Below are 18,888 nucleotides of genomic sequence, written 5' to 3'. Positions count from 1 at the left end.
GGAAAGTAGTGTATGCTGATCCTGTTCCTCAAGTGTTCTTGCATGTTAGCTATGCTGGGCTAGTACTTCTCGGGTAAGGCTACCAAGGGAATAAATCCTATCCACGCTGAGGCGCTATTCTCTTCTTTTCAGTAGGAGCTTCAGACAAGGCAGCAGTCTGCGAAAGAGCAACTATACCGAGTTACCGACTACGCCGACTTGACCTAATGGGGAACCCCAACAACTGACTCACCCTTAAGTGGGGCCTGTACTACTGGATGTGTCACTCGCCCAGCAGCAGATGGCTCTTCATAGCTGTGAGTACGGATTGTACATCAAAGTTTATTCCCATGAAATCCAAATTGGTTAGAGCCCCTCCAGCGGAGTACAATGCTATTTGATTAGGATCCCAACCTCACGGTAGCCTCCCGGCTGTCCGGTCACAAATCTAAACTCAACCAGGTCAACTCTAAAGAGACATTGCTGAAAACCTAACCCGTATTCCAGTATTACTGCTAAAAGAAATAACCTCAGTCTTTATAGGGATCCTGACAAGCCAACGAACCAAGCAATTATTACTGCACCTTGTGTACAAGGAACTATTTATTGTACTGCACCTTTAAGAGAACTACAAGTAAAGGGATAACCTGTTTAAGTATTCTGGAATTTGTTTCGGCCCTGTAATTCTTTAAGTGCTGGCACCCAGGGAGACCACTCCAAGCCCTGGTAATAGTGCCGTAGTGATACTTTACTATCAGCCATTGCACGTACCACCTAGCACCCCGGGGTTACCACAGTTACACTAGACTTCACCTATAGCAGTTCCCTTACCTGGGTTCTAGCAATGGCTCCTAGTACTCACAACCCCTAACTCACTGTCCTTAGGTCCCCCAAACCTACCAGCAGACATCCTGATCTCTGTCCCTACAAATATCCCTATGGAAACCCTGCATTAACTCTCCCTAGCAGAAACAAAAAAAAAACTCTAGGTCCAAGAGAAAACGAAGCAAAGACTCAAACACTGAAAGATGCGAGACAACAAGCTCAGCAAAACCGCAGCAACGTCCAAATACAGAAATCAGGACAACTCACAGAGCCGAGATGTTCCCGAGGAGCTAAGAACCAGAACCACAAGACCTGGAGAGATGCAAGGAACCCTGGGCACGAACTAATAGAGAGGATAATGTCATCCCCACCAACCAGGCATAACCAGTAGAATCTCCAGTCTTCCAGTACGTATCAGCGTCTGTATGTCCTGCAGGAAGTAGTGTATTCTCTCCAGTCTGACACAGTGCTCTCTGCTGCCACCTCTGTCCATGTCAGCTACTGTTCAGCCTCTTCTTTTTAGACTTTCTCAGAACTTTATGGAACTGTATTTCTAATAAAGCCGGAATGAAGTGATGACTGGATGTGGCTGAAGTGTCGGTGTTTATTCCTGCAGGATCGGCAGCCTCCTCTGTCGTCCCGAGATGGTGTAACCTCCGGCTTCTTGCAGCACCCTTGCAGGTGGTTGTGAAGTGGGATTTATTATAGAGGGGAGAGGCTCCAGTCTTATTCACTAAGAAAAATTCTGATATATAGGAATATTCCAGTGGAGGAAAGTATTCATTAAAGGGAACCTGTCACCCGGGACTCGGGCACAAAGCCCACCCAACCCCCCGCTGCAGCCCCGGATACTTACCCTTTCCTGCAAGTCCCACTCCTGGAATAGAGGTATCCCTGTCGGAAGTGGTGCGCGCCTGCGCTGCAGAGAGGAGTCTGGTGCCCATAGAGAAGGACGGCTCCATTCATTCTCTATGGGCATGCACTCAGCTTCGGGCGCCGATATCGCCGTCCCAGGACCGGTTCCAGGAGCGGGACTTGCAGAAAAGGGTAAGTATCCGGGGATGACAGGTTCCCTTTAAAGGGGTAGTTCACCCAAAAAAAATCAACCGGTGCCAAAGATTTGTAATTCACTTCCATTAACAAATCTCCAGTCTTCCAGTACTAATCAGCTGCAGTTCCTGACATGGACAGAGGTGGCGGCAGAGAGCACTGTGTCAGACTGGAGAGAATACACCACTTCCTGCAGGACATACAGCAGCTGATTTTTTAAATAGAAGTAAATACAGATTTTTGGTGAATACTTTCGTCCTCTGTAATATCTGTATATGTGAGAATTGCTTAGTGGATACGACTGGAGCTTCTCCCCACAACAACCTGCAAGGATTCTGCAAGAAGCTGGAGGTTCCACCATCTGGGGATGACAGAGGAGGCTGCCGATCAGCAGAGCCGACACTTCAGCCACATCCAGTGATCACTTCATTCCGGCTTTATTAGAAATACATTTCCATAAAGTTCTGAAAAAGTATAAAGAGAAGAGGCTGAACGTCGTTGTGTGGCCGTCCTCGAAGACGAACAAAAGAAATTAGCGTCTATTCTAATCGTTGTGCGGCTGCAGTCGGGAAGCCTGGTGTGATTAGTGATGCGGCAGCCCACCTGCTCCTCCACTCAGCGCATTCACATTCACACCGCATAACCCCCCACTGCAAACTCCTAATCAGCCCAAAAACGGCCACGAGATGCCAGATAGCAGAAATGTGCAACACCGGCCCCAGATCTGACTACGCCAAAGTGGCGAGAATGATGGATGGAGGAGGAAATTAACGCCAAAAGACAAATATCAAGAGAAAGAGAAGACGACCGAGAATAAAGCCGACAAATAACCGGCTGAAGAAGAACGTCCGGTGCCGGCGTCTGGCTGAGATTTACTGCCACTTTTTATGACGAGTGATATATTGCAGAAACTTTTATGCCCGGTATTAGATGGATATCGGGGAGTCGTGTTCTCGGTGGTTTGTGCAGAATTTATTTGCATCTTATTATATTTCTATGATCTAAAATGATTAACACAACGACCGTCAGAAGGAAGAATAAAGGATCGGGGGGGAGGGGGGGGGAGGGTGATGGTGGCCGGGGAGGGGGGGGATGATGGTGGCCGGGGAGGGGGGATGATGGTGGCTGGGGAGGGGGGAAGGGATGATGGTGGCTGGGGGGGGGGGGGGATGATGGTGGCAGGGGAGGGGGGAAGGGTGATGGTGGCCGGGGGGGGGGGGGGGGGATGGTGGCTGGGGGGGGGGGGGGATGATGGTGGCCGGGGGAGGGGGGGGATGATGGTGGCCGGGGAGGGGGGATGATGGTGGCTGGGGGGGGGATGATAGTGGCTGGGGGGGGGGATGATGGTGGCCGGGGAGGGGGGAAGGGATGATGGTGGCTGGGGGGGGGGGGGGGGGATGATGGTGGCAGGGGAGGGGGGAAGGGTGATGGTGGCCGGGGAGGGGGGGGGGGGATGGTGGCTGGGGGGGGGGGGGATGATGGTGGCCGGGGAGGGGGGGGATGATGGTGGCCGGGGAGGGGGGATGATGGTGGCCGGGGGGGGGGATGATGGTGGCCGGGGAGGGGGATGATGGTGGCCGGGGAGGGGGGATGATGATGGTGGCTGGGGAGAGGGGGGTGATGGTGGCCGGGGAGAGGGGGGTGATGGTGGCCGGGGAGGGGAGATGATGGTGGCTGGGGAGGGGGGATGATGGTGGCCGGGGAGGGGGATGATGGTGGCCGGGGAGAGGGGGTTGATGGTGGCTGGGGAGGGGGGGATGATGGTGGCCGGGGAGGGGGGATGATGGTGGCCGGGGAGGGGGATGATGGTGGCTGGGGAGGGGGGATGATGGTGGCCGGGGAGGGGGATGATGGTGGCCGGGGAGAGGGGGTTGATGGTGGCTGGGGTGGGGGTGGGGGGATAGTGTGTGCGTAACCCCTTAAACATGGGGATCGGGGGAGGAGGGAGGGGGTAAACCCATTGGATCTGTTTAACATGAGCGCAATAACACATTACACTACCACAGCCACCTATCCCCCCATACACAGTGCAGCCCCTATCCCCCCATACACAGTGCAGCCACCTATCCCCTCCATACACAGTGCAGCCACTTATCCCCTCCATACACAGTGCAGCCACCTGTCCCCCCATACACAGTGCAGCCACCTGTCCCCCCATACACAGTGCAGCCACCTGTCCCTCCATATACAGTGCAGCCACCTATCCCCTCCATACACAGTGCAACCACCTATCCCCTCCATACACACTGCAGCCACCTATCCCCCCATACACACTGCAGCCACCTATCCCCTCCATACACAGTGCAGCCCCCTATCCCTCCATACACAGTGCAGCCACCTATCCCCCCATACACAGTGCAGCAACCTATCCCCTCCATACACAGTGCAGCCACCTATCCCCCATACACAGTGCAGCCCCCTATCCCTCCATACACAATGCAGCCACCTATCCCCCAAACACAGTGCAGCCCCCTATCCCTCCATACACAATGCAGCCACCTATCCCCCCATACACAGTGCAGCAACCTATCCCCTCCATACACCGTGCAGCCACCTATCCCCTCCATACACAGTGCAGCCACCAATGCCCTCCATACACAGTGCAGCAACCTATCCCCTCCATACACAGTGCAGCAACCTATCCCCCCATACACAGTGCAGCCACCTATCCCCCCCATACACAGTGCAGCCATCTATCCCTCCATACACAGTGCAGCCACCTATCCCCCCATACACAGTGCAGCCACCTATCCCCCCCATACACAGTGAAGCCACCTATCCCCCATACACAGTGCAGCCACCTATCCACCCATACACAGTGTAGCCACCTATCCCCCCATACACAGTGCAGACACCTATCCCCTCCATACACAGTGCAGCCCCCTATCCCCTCCATACACAGAGCAGCCCCCTATCCCCCCATACACAGTGCAGCCCCCTATCCCCCCATAAACAGTGCAGCCACCTATCCCCCCATACACAGTGCAGCCACCTATCCCCCATACACAGTGCATCCCCCTATCTCCCCATACACAGTGCAGCCACCTATCCCCCCATACACAGTGCATCCCCCTATCTCCCCATACACAGTGCCGCCATCTATTCCTCCATACACAGTGCAGCAAGTAGAGGGGTCACTAAGTTTTTTACCACCCAGCACAAAGTAATTCTCTTAGGTGTTATACCAAGTGCTGGCAGCTGTGTTTTCTACTCCAGTCATTAGAAAGGTTTAGCTAGGGGGTCTTCCCTGTCCAGGAGTTAGTCGGTCAGTGAGAGATAGACCAGAAGTCCTGCTGCAGTGACTTAGCGGGCCAGGCTTAGGCCAGAGCCTTTGACAGGGACGACACTTGTTTCTTCTAGCAGCCAGTATGCATTGCAAAGTTTCACAAGTGGGGTAACCTGAAGATTAGCACAAACCCTCGCCTACACCGATTCTTCAGGTCAGGACAGTCACCCTCTACGGAAAGGAGGAGGGACTGATCCCCAGTGAGACAAAGATGCTAAGAGCCGAGGTAACTTCCTGACACATGCTGGGAAAATCTTCAATGGGAGCTAAACCTAGAGAGAGACCTGGGACTAGTACTACCCCACAGTACTACCACTAGTACTAACCATATATATATATATATATATATATATATATATATATATATATATATATATATATATATATATATATATATATATATATATATGTGAGTATGAGGATTCTTCTTTCAAGTATTCTTCACACACACATTCCGGCAGTCTTTCCTTTTCTTCCTACTTTCTCAAGTCTTTGTATACTGTGTATTGCACTGAAGTTATTCTAAGTAAAGTTCAACTCCTGTTAAGGCCATGGACTCTTTTTGGACCAATTTCTCATGGACTCATTGCACCTCCCCCCAGTTTTACCAAGGTCCAGTGCCCATATGTCCGGGGGGGGGGGGGGTGGGGGGGGATCTTACCATTATGACATAAAACAAACCACCAAAACAAAACACCAGCTGCACAAAACGCCTGCAACCAACATCCTGGACCACAGTATATGTGCTGCACAGACACCCCCATGGGATCCGAGGGGCCGCACATACACATAGAGAGACAGTATAGGGTATGTGCTGCACAGACACCACAATGGGGTCCGGAGGGGAGGTGGCGGCACATATACCTATAAACTGTCTGTGTATATGCTGTACTGACACCACAATGGGGTCTGGAGGGGAGATGGCGGCACATATACCTATATACTGTCTATGTGTATATGCTGTACTGACACCACCATCGGATATGGAGGGGAGGTGGCGGCACATATACCTATATACTGTCTCTGTGTATATGCTGTACTGACACCACAATGGGGTCCGGAGGGGAGGTGGCGGCACATATACCTATATACTGTCTCTGTGTATATGCTGTACTGACACCACAATGGGGTCCGGAGGGGAGGTGGCGGCACATATACCTATATACTGTCTATGTGTATATGCTGTACTGACACCACCATGGGGTCCGGAGGGGAGGTGGCGGCACATATACCTATATACTGTCTATGTGTATATGCTGTACTGACACCACCATGGGATATGGAGGGGAGGTGGTGGCATATATACCTATATACTGTCTCTGTGTATATGCTGTACTGACACCACAATGGGGTCCGGAGGGGAGATGGCGGCACATATACCTATATACTGTCTCTGTGTATATGCTGTACTGACACCACAATGGGGTCCGGAGGGGAGGTGGCGGCACATATACCTATATACTGTCTATGTGTATATGCTGTACTGACACCACCATCGGATATGGAGGGGAGGTGGCGGCACATATACCTATATACTGTCTATGTGTATATGCTGTACTGACACCACCATGGGATATGGAGGGGAGGTGGCGGCATATATACCTATATACTGTCTATGTGTATATGCTGTACTGACACCACCATGGGGTCCGGAGGGGAGGTGGCGGCACATATACCTATATACTGTCTATGTGTATATGCTGTACTGACACCACCATGGGATATGGAGGGGAGGTGGCGGCATATATACCTATATACTGTCTCTGTGTATATGCTGTACTGACACCACAATGGGGTCCGGAGGGGAGGTGGCGGCACATATACCTATATACTGTCTCTGTGTATATGCTGTACTGACACCACCATCGGATATGGAGGGGAGGTGGCGGCACATATACCTATATACTGTCTATGTGTATATGCTGTACTGACACCACCATGGGATATGGAGGGGAGGTGGCGGCACATATACCTATATACTGTCTATGTGTATATGCTGTACTGACACCACCATGGGGTCCGGAGGGGAGGTGGCGGCACATATACCTATATACTGTCTATGTGTATATGCTGTACTGACACCACCATGGGATATGGAGGGGAGGTGGCGGCATATATACCTATATACTGTCTCTGTGTATATGCTGTACTGACACCACAATGGGGTCCGGAGGGGAGATGGCGGCACATATACCTATATACTGTCTCTGTGTATATGCTGTACTGACACCACAATGGGGTCCGGAGGGGAGGTGGCGGCACATACACATAGAGAGACAGTATATACTGTCTATGTGTATATACAATATACTGTGTGTATATGCTGTACTGACACCCCCATGGGGTCCGGAGGGGAGGTGGCGGCACATATACCTATATACTGTCTGTGTATATGCTGTACTGACACCCCCATGGGGTCCGGAGGGGAGGTGGTGGCGCATATACCTATATACTGTCTCGGTGTATATGCTGTACTGACACCACAATGGGGTATGGAGGGGAGGTGGCGGCACATATACCTATATACTGTCTATGTGTATATGCTGTACTGACACCACCATGGGATATGGAGGGGAGGTGGCGGCATATATACCTATATACTGTCTATGTGTATATGCTGTACTGACACCACAATGGGGTCCGGAGGGGAGGTGGCGGCACATATACCTATATACTGTCTATGTGTATATGCTGTACTGACACCACCATGGGGTCTGGAGGGGAGGTGGCGGCACATATACCTATATACTGTCTATGTGTATATGCTGTACTGACACCACCATGGGATATGGAGGGGAGGTGGCGGCATATATACCTATATACTGTCTCTGTGTATATGCTGTACTGACACCACCATGGGGTCCGGAGGGGAGGTGGCGGCACATATACCTATATACTGTCTATGTGTATATGCTGTACTGACACCACAATGGGGTATGGAGGGGAGGGGAGGTGGCGGCACATATACCTATATACTGTCTCTGTGTATATGCTGTACTGACACCACCATGGGGTCCGGAGGGGAGAATGACAGGCAGGAGCGGCCGTCATTGTGAATAACTCCTCATCTGTACAGTAGCTCAGATAATCAAGGTCACATCCACTCATGTAGAGACCTCCTGACATCCCGCACTGAAATTATGGCCCCGCAATTCATGGCTGTGGCCCTCAGAGTCTTCTCTGACATTCAGGCAGCTTTGACCTTGGGTTTTTGTAAACTAATTTTCTAAAGGTCTCCGGCAATGGAAGTGAATGGCAAAGAATTTATTGTATTCTGTAATAAACAAGAAACAGACGTTTTCTGTAATGTGGGAGCGGGAGGAGGAGGAGGAGGAAGGGGAGGGGGAGGGGGCGCCGGGGCCTTGAACAGATATCAACTATTAATTATCATGTAAAGTGTGTACGGGAGCGGCAGAGCCGCGTATAGCAGCAGATGAGGACACCGACCATGTGTAATACAGATTACCTAAAGACTTTGTCCTCGTATCCGATAATGGACGTCGCCGGTGAGAGCGGAGGACAGCATGCAGGCTGGACGGACACCTATGTTATGTCTCCAGGATACCCCATAAACAGCTGATAGATGGGGGTCCCACATCAAGAACCATCCACCCCGACCAACAGTAATAGTGACAATAATAACACCACCACAACCCATTCAGCTGTTCTCAGACCACCGATCCTTACAACCAGGAGGGACCGGCCTGGAAGACATCGTCTTAGGGTGTGTGGTGGTGCCGCTCTGTTGCAGCTGCGACCGGTCACTTGCTAGATGGTACAGTGTGACATCACTACTATGGTGGATGGTCGGTGGAGTATAGCTCAGCCAGGTGGTCGTGACGCCAGTGCTTACTCAGCACACAAGTATGGTCGGTGACCTGCCGGGCTGTGATGGGTTCCTTGGGTACTTATCAGGGTGGTCAAGAGTGGAGATACGACCCGCCCGGACTGTCGGTACCACCACCCACAGAAAGGGGAGGTAACCAAAGGACGATGGAGCTTGTGTGTAGGTGGCGGTGCAATGACCACTGAGTCCCAGTAGAATAAATAAACTTTCTTTACTGATAAATCTTTTAGAATACAGATGAATGATATGTGACTGATATAGACTTGACTTCACCAGATCCGTACTGAGAGTTGTTGAGGTAGAGTAGCCGTGCTGACTTAGTTACATGCTGAGAAGAGTAGAGAGTTCAGAGTGTAGAGGAGAAGGTCATGAGAGTCCCAACCCATTGTAGTACTGTGCTCTGCCGAAACTTTAGAAGAAGAAGAATACTTGAAAGAGAAAACTTGAAAGAAGAAGAATACTTGTGCCGTGTTTCCACCTTTGTTGCTATACCACCTTTTGCCCTGCAGTGTCGAGTTACCCGTCCTATCAGGGTGACACAAGCTCCAGTCCTAGTTACATGAGTTGAGCAAAGTGTCCGTAGTTATCCGGTATCACCTGTGTTGAGAGATAGAGTACGTAGGCTCTTGGCTCTTTGTTCTATCCGGATCAGTTTCTCTGCTGTAGGATACGGTCCTGGACTTTTAGAGATGTTCACAGTGTGGGTTGGGGTGTCCTCTGACTTGTCCTCTCTGTAGGTGTTTAGCACTGCATTGTAGGCAGAAGTGTTACTTTAGAAAAGTCTCTGTGTTCTCCATAAGTGTACTTTACAGCCAGTCTGTCCCAGACAGGGAACCTGGCAGATCCAGGCTCCTGGCTAAGCTCAGCAGGGATGCCTGGTCTGTGTGTCTTGCTCCTCAGAGAATCAGAGACGAACTGACTAAGTGTGGGTCTACGCTTCCTCTCCCCATGTGACAACTTCCTACATGGTGTATGTAACACCCTCTGTGAGTGGTGGAGAAGAGAGTGTGAAAAGAAAGGGGGACAGAGATAGGTGGAAGAATAGAGTAGCTCTCATTGGTGTACAGAATCATACATTACAGTAACCCTTACATGACTATAGCTGTGCAACATATATACATGAATATACATTATACTGACATCTAGTGGTAAACTTATACAACACTTCATCACCACTTTACTTTTGAGGCACCAAGCTTTTGCGAGGGGTGTTTTAAGCAGAAACACCCGTGGTGGGACACCACAGGTGCCCTTTTACACACACAGATATCTGACAGATCACTGAAGCCAAAGCCAGGAAGAGAGTATAAACAGAGAACAGGTGATAAAGGAATCAGACTGAGCTTTCTCCTCTTCTCACATCGATTCCTGGCTTTGGCTTCAATAATCTGTCAGTCAATCTGTCTGTGTAAAAAGACCCTTAAAATCACATAGACTGGTCTATATAACACACAGTCCCCCGATCATCCAGTCAGGCAACAATCTACCATTTATCTGAATACATGAAAATAAACTCCACTTATTGATCAGAAACCTCCAACCCTCATTATAAACATATCGCCTAATGGTGCGTTTACACAGACAGATTTATCTGACAGATGTTTGAAGCCAAAGCCAGGAATAGATGTGAGAAGAGGAGATATTTCAGTCTTTCCTCATCAGCAACAAAATGGGTAATGATTAGAGGTGAGCACTACTGGAGCTGCTGGGGTCCGATCACTCCACACTTACCGGTTACTGGAGAAGTTGGATGCCACCCTGGGGGTCCTAGAGAACATGGATACAGCCATAGGCCATAGCCTGTATCCTACAGGAGGCTCTAGGGTTGCATCCAACTTCTCCAGCCGCCGCTAATCAAATGCTGAGTGATTGTTCCTGACATGGACAGAGGTGGCAGCAGAGAGCACCGAGTCAGACTGGAGAGAATACACCACTTTCTGCAGGACATACAGCAGCTTATAAGTACTGGAAGACTGGAGATTTTTTAAAAGAAGTAAATTACAAATCTCTGGCACCAGTTGTTTTGAATTTTTTTTTTGTGAACTCTCCTTTTAAATAGCTGCCTATGCGATGAGACCGCCATCACTGTCTCTTCCCTCTGGGGTGGGGAATGTTCTTAGTAAGATGAGAATTTGGGGGGGTTTTGCTGGCAGTTCTGGAGACGGACGTGTACTGTAGTTTTGGCTTCTTTATTATTTATCTGATAGTCTTGTTTCAGAAGACGCCGCCGCGGTCTATGCTCCTCGGCAGCGGCGTGTACTACGGGCGGACGCCATCTCACTTGTTGTCGCTACAGTCGCTTCACTCCAGACTTTCAGATAATTAAAATACTTTTCATAGTGAAATTGTAATTTTTTCCCCAATGGCCGGAGGCGAAATCCTTCATAAACTGCAACAATAGAAAATAATCCCGGAGAGCGAATCCTCCGCAGCCAAGAGACTCCGCAGCTCAATCTAAGTTGTGTCCACTTCAGAGCCGCGCCATTTCCTCCCCTAGAATTACCAGCGCCTGTCTAATAGATATTCAGCCTCACAAGATGTTTCCAAGTCACTGGTGGGAAAAATCCACAGAATGGAGACCCCCCCCCCCCATCCCCCCCTCCTCCCGAATGCCTCCCCCCCCCCCCCCCCATCAGCTCTGCCCCGAATCCTATAATTTCTACAGAGGAATAAAAAAACAACAACAACCAAATAAACAAACAAAAAACAGACACAAACCCCACACACGTGTACCCAAGGAAGAGTCAAGAAAATTTAAGTTCTTTCACTTTCCATAAATATCAGTTGTGCGACTTCTCCGCCAATAACAGAACATGTAACGTAACGACGGTCGCTGTCGGCCGCATGGACCGAGAGGTTTTCGTTGCTCTGAAAGATCATTGAAGCCGGGACGATTATTCCACATTTCAGAGATGTAGATGTTAAGGTTCTTGCTGTTTTTTTTATCACTGCGCAGATTACGGCTTCAATAGTTCTTTAATTAGAGAGACAGCGGCCGTTGTGCGCCCGCTCCTGCTGCCATCTGATTTATCTTTCACTGATTAGTTCTGAATTGGACGGCGATTAAACAGACAGCTGCTATTGTGCGTTCTCTGAAAGAGCAGCAACACTGCTCACCGGTCCAGGGACGGCCACTGCTGACCACTCACCTATCACATGGACATTGTTATATCGGCACTCACCGGTCCAGGGACGGCCACTGCTGACCACTCACCTATCACATGGACATTGTTATATCGGCACTCATCGATCCAGGGACGGCCAGTACACCGCCAGTCTGCTGACCACTCACCTATCACATGGACATTGTTATATCAGCACTCACCAGGGACGGCCACTGCTGACCACTCACCTATCACATGGACATTGTTATATCGGCACTCACCGGTCCAGGGACAGCCACTGCTGACCACTCACCTATCACATGGACATTGTTATATCGGCACTCACCGATCCAGGGATGGCCAGTACACCGCCAGTCTGCTGACCACTCACCTATCACATGGACATTGATATATCGGCATTTACTGGTCTAGGGACGGCCAGTACACCACACTGTCTGCTGATCACTCACCTATCACATGGACATTGTTATATCGGCACTCACAGGTCCAGGGACGGCACTGCTGACCACTCACCTATCACATGGACATTGTTATATCGGCACTCACAGGTCCAGGGATGGCCAGTACACCGCCAGTCTGCTGACCACTCACCTATCACATGGACATTGTTATATCGGCACTCACTGGTCCAGGGACGGCACTGCTGACCACTCACCTATCACATGGACATTGTTATATCGGCACTCACTGGTCTAGGGACGGCCAGTACACCACACTGTCTGCTGATCACTCACCTATCACATGGACATTGTTATATCGGCACTCACAGGTCCAGGGACGGCACTGCTGACCACTCACCTATCACATGGACATTGTTATATCGGCACTCACAGGTCCAGGGACGGCACTGCTGACCACTCACCTATCACATGGACATTGTTATATCGGCACTCACTGGTCTAGGGACGGCCAGTACACCACACTGTCTGCTGATCACTCACCTATCACATGGACATTGTTATATCGGCACTCACTGGTCCAGGGACTGCCAGTACACCACACTGTCTGCTGACCTGTCATCTATCACATGGATTTTATTATATCGGCACTCACCAGTCCAGGGACGGCCAGTACCCCACCAGTCGGCTGACCACTCACATGGCTTCATATAACAGATCGGATATGGTTACCGTTATATAGGAGCCCAGGTAATTCAGAGTAAGTTCTGTATAAGGGTTATTAGGATTGATGCCCATGACGTGCCGCCATATTACGCCATTGTACACCACTGTAGTACAGGGAAATACCCACTAACTTATCACAGTGGATCCAATAAGAAAAGAATCTTTATAGGACTCCACATGAAGTACAGATGTGTCCATCCTCATCTTTTCTTGAGTTTAGCAAAGAATTCCAATTACTTCAGTTTAAACTTCAATACAATAATAACCGCAAAACAACCAATTCCCATAACCACCACTAGAGGGCCTCCTAGAGAGCATACACCTCTGGAGTACCCCTTTAAACACTCCATTCAATGGAGTCTTCCCTGATGAGTCTGGAGAGTATCTGGAGAAAGCTGCAGGCAGGAGGACTACATGAGCCCCGTATAACTCCATTTTCTGGCTTTCATCCGTTTTTTGCGGGTTATGTCGCCCCCCAAGCACCCCCCCCCCTCCGCTGCCGCCATTCCACGACATTGACTGCGACTCCGTTATTCACTTATATAAAATACCATTGATGGTGAAACATTATATCAACATCTTATTTTATAGGACAAACCTGAAAGGGAAACGCTTCCATTGTTCTACCTCGTCCTTCAACATTGGACTAAATCATCAACCTTCATTCTAATTCACAATAACTTGTTGCTAAGTAACTAAACCCATTCCGCTGGATTGTAGTCAGTATATATATATATATGTGTAACATCTCACCGTCCCCGGAACAGATTCTTGTATATTACAGACAGACACCCTTACATGTGCCCCCCCCCCCGATCTGTATGGGGGGCTATGGCCGTATACCCCATCGTCCAGCACAGGTAACATCACTATTATCTGCTTTATATAAACCCTATTAGGGCCAGAACTAAAGAGACACCAGAGACGGGGCGCAGAGTGCAGAGAAACCAGAGACGGGGCACAGAGACACCAGAGACGGGGCACAGAGACACCAGAGACGGGGCACAGGGCGCAGAGACACTAGAGACGGGGCACAGGGCGCAGAGACACTAGAGACGGGGCACAGGGCGCAGAGACACTAGAGACGGGGCACAGAGACACCAGAGACGGGGCACAGGGCGCAGAGACACTAGAGACGGGGCGCAGGGTGCAGAGACACTAGAGACGGGGCACAGGGTGCAGAGACACCAGAGACGGGGCACAGAGACACCAGAGACAGGGCACAGGGCGCAGAGACACTAGAGATGGGGCACAGGGCGCAGAGACACCAGAGACGGGGCACAGGGTGCAGAGACGGGGCACAGGGCGCAGAGACACCAAAGACGGGCACAGGGCGCAGAGACGGGGCACAGGGCGCAGAGACGGGGCACAGGGCACAGAGACACCAAAGACGGGGCACAGGGTGCAGAGACGGGGCACAGGGCGCAGAGACACCAAAGACGGGGCACAGGGTGCAGAGACGGGGCACAGGGCGCAGAGGCACCAGAGATGGGGGACAGGGTGCAGAGACGGGGCACAGGGCGCAGAGACACCAGAGACAGGGCACAGGGCGCAGAGACACCAGAGACAGGGCACAGGGCGCAGAGACACCAGAGACGGAGCACAGGGTGCAGAGACATCAGAGACGGGGCACAGGGCGCAGAGACACCAGAGACGGGGCACAGGGCGCAGAGACACCAGAGACGGGGCACAGGGCGCAGAGACACCAGAGACGGGGCACAGGGCGCAGAGACACCAGAGACGGGGCACAGGGCGCAGAGACACCAGAGACGGGGCACAGGGCGCAGAGACACCAGAGACGGGGCACAGGGCGCAGAGACACCAGAGACGGGGCACAGGGCGCAGAGACACCAGAGACGGCGCACAGGGCGCAGAGACACCAGAGACGGGGCACAGGGCGCAGAGACACCAGAGACGGGGCACACGGCGCAGAGACACCAGAGACGGGGCACAGGGCGCAGAGACACCAGAGACGGGGCACAGGGCGCAGAGACATCAGAGACGGGGCACAGGGCGCAGAGACACCAGAGACGGGGCACAGGGCGCAGAGACACCAGAGACGGGGCACAGGGCGCAGAGACACCAGAGACGGGGCACAGGGCGCAGAGACACCAGAGACGGGGCACAGGGCGCAGAGACACCAGAGACGGGGCACACGGCGCAGAGACACCAGAGACGGGGCACAGGGCGCAGAGACACCAGAGACAGGGCACACGGCGCAGAGACACCAGAGACAGGGCACAGTAGACAATGATCTCTATCCTAACAATGAAATAAAACAATAGGACAATATTGTAAATATGATCTGTAGAATCCTAAAGAAAATATTTTTCCTACTACAAATCGGTTTTAGGATTAGTGATTAGTCGGGACTCATTTTGAGGGGATTCACTGTGAATAGGTCGCTGGCTCAGCCGTACACTCGCTGGGTTTGGTGCAGAGCGCCTAGATAGTAACTGAACTGAACTGAGTGTAGACCTCTTACCTCTCGGCTTATCTAAAGGAGCAGGTACAGCCGTCAAAGATAGGAGTCCCTGCTCCAGCACATACACTGCTCTGGTACATTCTGGCTGCCTGGCAGAGAGCTTCCATCATGGCCGTGAACCTCCAGGTGACCCCACACAATAGCTTAGGCTGGATGCAAGGAATTAACTATACTCCTCACTCTTCAGTATACAGAAGCAGGGACTCCGGTCTTTGACAGATGTCCATGCTCCTGTATTAGATTTGTCTTGAGTAACAGATTATATATTTCTTACTATATATAACACTATGGATATAATACTTGTCTACGTGCTATTTATTGCTGCAGATTCCACATAGACAAGAATCGGAGCGCCCCCAGTGGATTACACCAAGATTACAGCCATCTTTATGGCAGATCTGACAGGTGTGACTGCAGCCGAATCCGCTACGTCATACACACAGACCCCGGGAATGTGAGCGTGCGCCACACAGACACTTACGGAACAGCTCTTGTCTGGATTCCTCTTCCAGTGCTTCTTATCCTGCTGCTTCATCGCTGTGGAACGTAAAGACGCATGAGCGGCCGTCCGAGGGTTAAGGGTCAGGATATTCTGAAAACACAGAAAAGTACGGTCAACAATACATATACTAGATCATCCGTCTCCCTCTGCATACAGTCAGCCATACATATACTATATCATCCGGCTCTCTCTGCATACAGTCAGCCATACGTATCATATATCATCCGGCTCTCTCTGCATACAGTCAGCCATACATATACTATATCATCCGGCTCTCTCTGCACACAGTCGGCCATACATATACTATATCATCCGGCTCTCTCTGCATACAGTCAGCCATACGTATCATATATTATCCGGCTCTCTCTGCATACAGTCAACAATACATATACTATATCATCCGGCTCTCTCTGCATACAGTCAGCCATACGTATCATATATCATCCGGTTCTCTCTGCATACAGTCGGCCATACATATACTATATCATCCGGCTCTCTCTGCATACAGTCGGCCATACATATACTATATCATCCGGCTCTCTCTGCATACAGTCAGCCATACATATACTATATCATCCGTCTCTCTCTGCATACAATCAGCCATACATATACTATATCATCCGTCTCTCTCTCCATACAGTCAGCCATACGTATCATATATCATCCGGTTCTCTCTGCATACATTCAGCCATACGTATCATATATCATCTGGTTCTCTCTGCATACAGTCGGCCATACATATAATATATCATCCGGCTCTCTCTGCATACAGTCAGACATACATATACTATATCATCCGTCTCTCTCTCCATACAGTCAGCCATATGTATCATATATCATCCGGCTCTCTCTGCATACAGTCGGTAATATGTGGGGAGGAGCAAAGCTATCACCGAGCCGGAATACGGGAAACCATCCTATAGCCGCACGGTTACAATACATCATAGCGGTAAGACAGTCTCTAATCTGACACGAACCGGGTCGCTGCTGATCACCACATCATCTCTGCAGTGTCCCGGTACCTGTGTCCCAGATACAGAACGATGTTGTGTGGATGAGGAAACTTGTCTGCTTAACGCATATCAGGTCATATATATGAGGTGTTGTGAATGTGCACTATTACTCTGTAAGGTCACATGTTAAGGATGTAAGAAACTTCGTCACATGACCTTCTCTTAGAAGTCGTCTTCCAGGCTTAACCCACTTCCCTGGGTTATAGCTAATCACTGCAAACCCTAAGACTTTACTCAAGGGACTACTACCCTCAGCTGCCCCGACTGATCCACCAGGTACCAGTGACTGTACAGCCAATCACTATGCAAGCTCCATCACCACTCCACCTACTTAGTGAGACCAGGACCAGTGTGTGGAGACCGGCAGAGCGGCAGCGGATCAGTGATTATGGTTGTGAGTATCATTGTATACATCACAGTATTTGCAGCTAATATGTCTCTAAACAATCACTAAATTAGGAAAACTACATTTTTACAAAACGTTGGACAAATCAGAACTCAATTCACCAATCCAGTATCCGCACCGGAACTGCAGGGAATTTGGTGGTGAGGATCCCGACCCCATCCACCGGCACACACTGATCTGATGGAGACCCCATCCACCGACACACACTGATCCTATGGAGAACCCATCCACCGGCACACACTGATCCGATGGAGAACCCATCCACCGGCACACACTGATCCTATGGAGAACCCATCCACCGGCACACACTGATCCTATGGAGACCCCATCCACTGGCACACACTGATCCTATGGAGAACCCATCCACCGGCACACACTGATCCTATGGAGAACCCATCCACCGGCACACACTGATCCTATGGAGAACCCATCCACCGGCACACACTGATCCGATGGAGAACCCATCCACCGACACACACTGATCCTATGGAGAACCCATCCACCGGCACACACTGATCCTATGGAGAACCCATCCACCGGCACACACTGATCCGATGGGGACCCCATCCACCGGCACACACTGATCCGATGGGGACCCCATCCACCGGCACACACTGATCCGATGGGTACCCCATCCACCGGCACACACTGATCCGATGGGGACCCCATCCACCGGCACACACTGATCCTATGGAGAACCCATCCACCGGCACACACTGATCCGATGGAGACCCCATCCACCGGCACACACTGATCCGATGGGGACCCCATCCACCGGCACACACTGATCCGATGGGGACCCCATCCACCGGCACACACTGATCCGATGGGTACCCCATCCACCGGCACACACTGATCCGATGGGGAACCCATCCACCGGCACACACTGATCCTATGGAGACCCCATCCACCGGCACACACTGATCTGATGGAGACCCCATCCACCGGCACACACTGATCCGATGGGTACCCCATCCACCGGCACACACTGATCCGATGGGGACCCCATCCACCGGCACACACTGATCCTATGGAGAACCCATCCACCGGCACACACTGATCCGATGGAGACCCCATCCACCGGCACACACTGATCCGATGGGGACCCCATCCACCGGCACACACTGATCCTATGGAGACCCCATCCACCGGCAAACACTGATCCGATGGGTACCCCATCCACCGGCACACACTGATCCTATGGAGACCCCATCCACCGGCACACACTGATCCGATGGAGAACCCA

The 18,888-nt window shown here is 51.0% G+C and overlaps 1 protein-coding gene across 5 annotated transcripts in view; it reads right to left on the bottom strand.

The window, feature by feature from the left end:
- The window catches only part of DPYD (dihydropyrimidine dehydrogenase), an 850,395-nt gene that overhangs the window by 777,852 nt on the left and 53,655 nt on the right, over positions 1-18,888 (bottom strand). For all 5 annotated transcript variants that reach the window (XR_011362703.1, XR_011362702.1, XM_069967717.1 and 2 more), the window contains exon 2: positions 16,203-16,313. Coding sequence is in view for 3 of the 5 variants with exons in the window: in XM_069967717.1 (XP_069823818.1) it covers positions 16,203-16,313 (111 nt within the window). In the remaining 2 variants the exon portion in view is untranslated. The remainder of the gene's footprint in view (positions 1-16,202; positions 16,314-18,888) is intronic.

The sequence above is a fragment of the Dendropsophus ebraccatus genome, chromosome 4 (genome assembly GCF_027789765.1).
Source record: "Dendropsophus ebraccatus isolate aDenEbr1 chromosome 4, aDenEbr1.pat, whole genome shotgun sequence".
NCBI classification, from domain to species: Eukaryota; Metazoa; Chordata; class Amphibia; order Anura; family Hylidae; genus Dendropsophus; species Dendropsophus ebraccatus.
The sequence above is the reverse complement of the archived record's forward strand: the minus strand, read 5'-3'. Positions and strand labels throughout refer to the sequence as shown.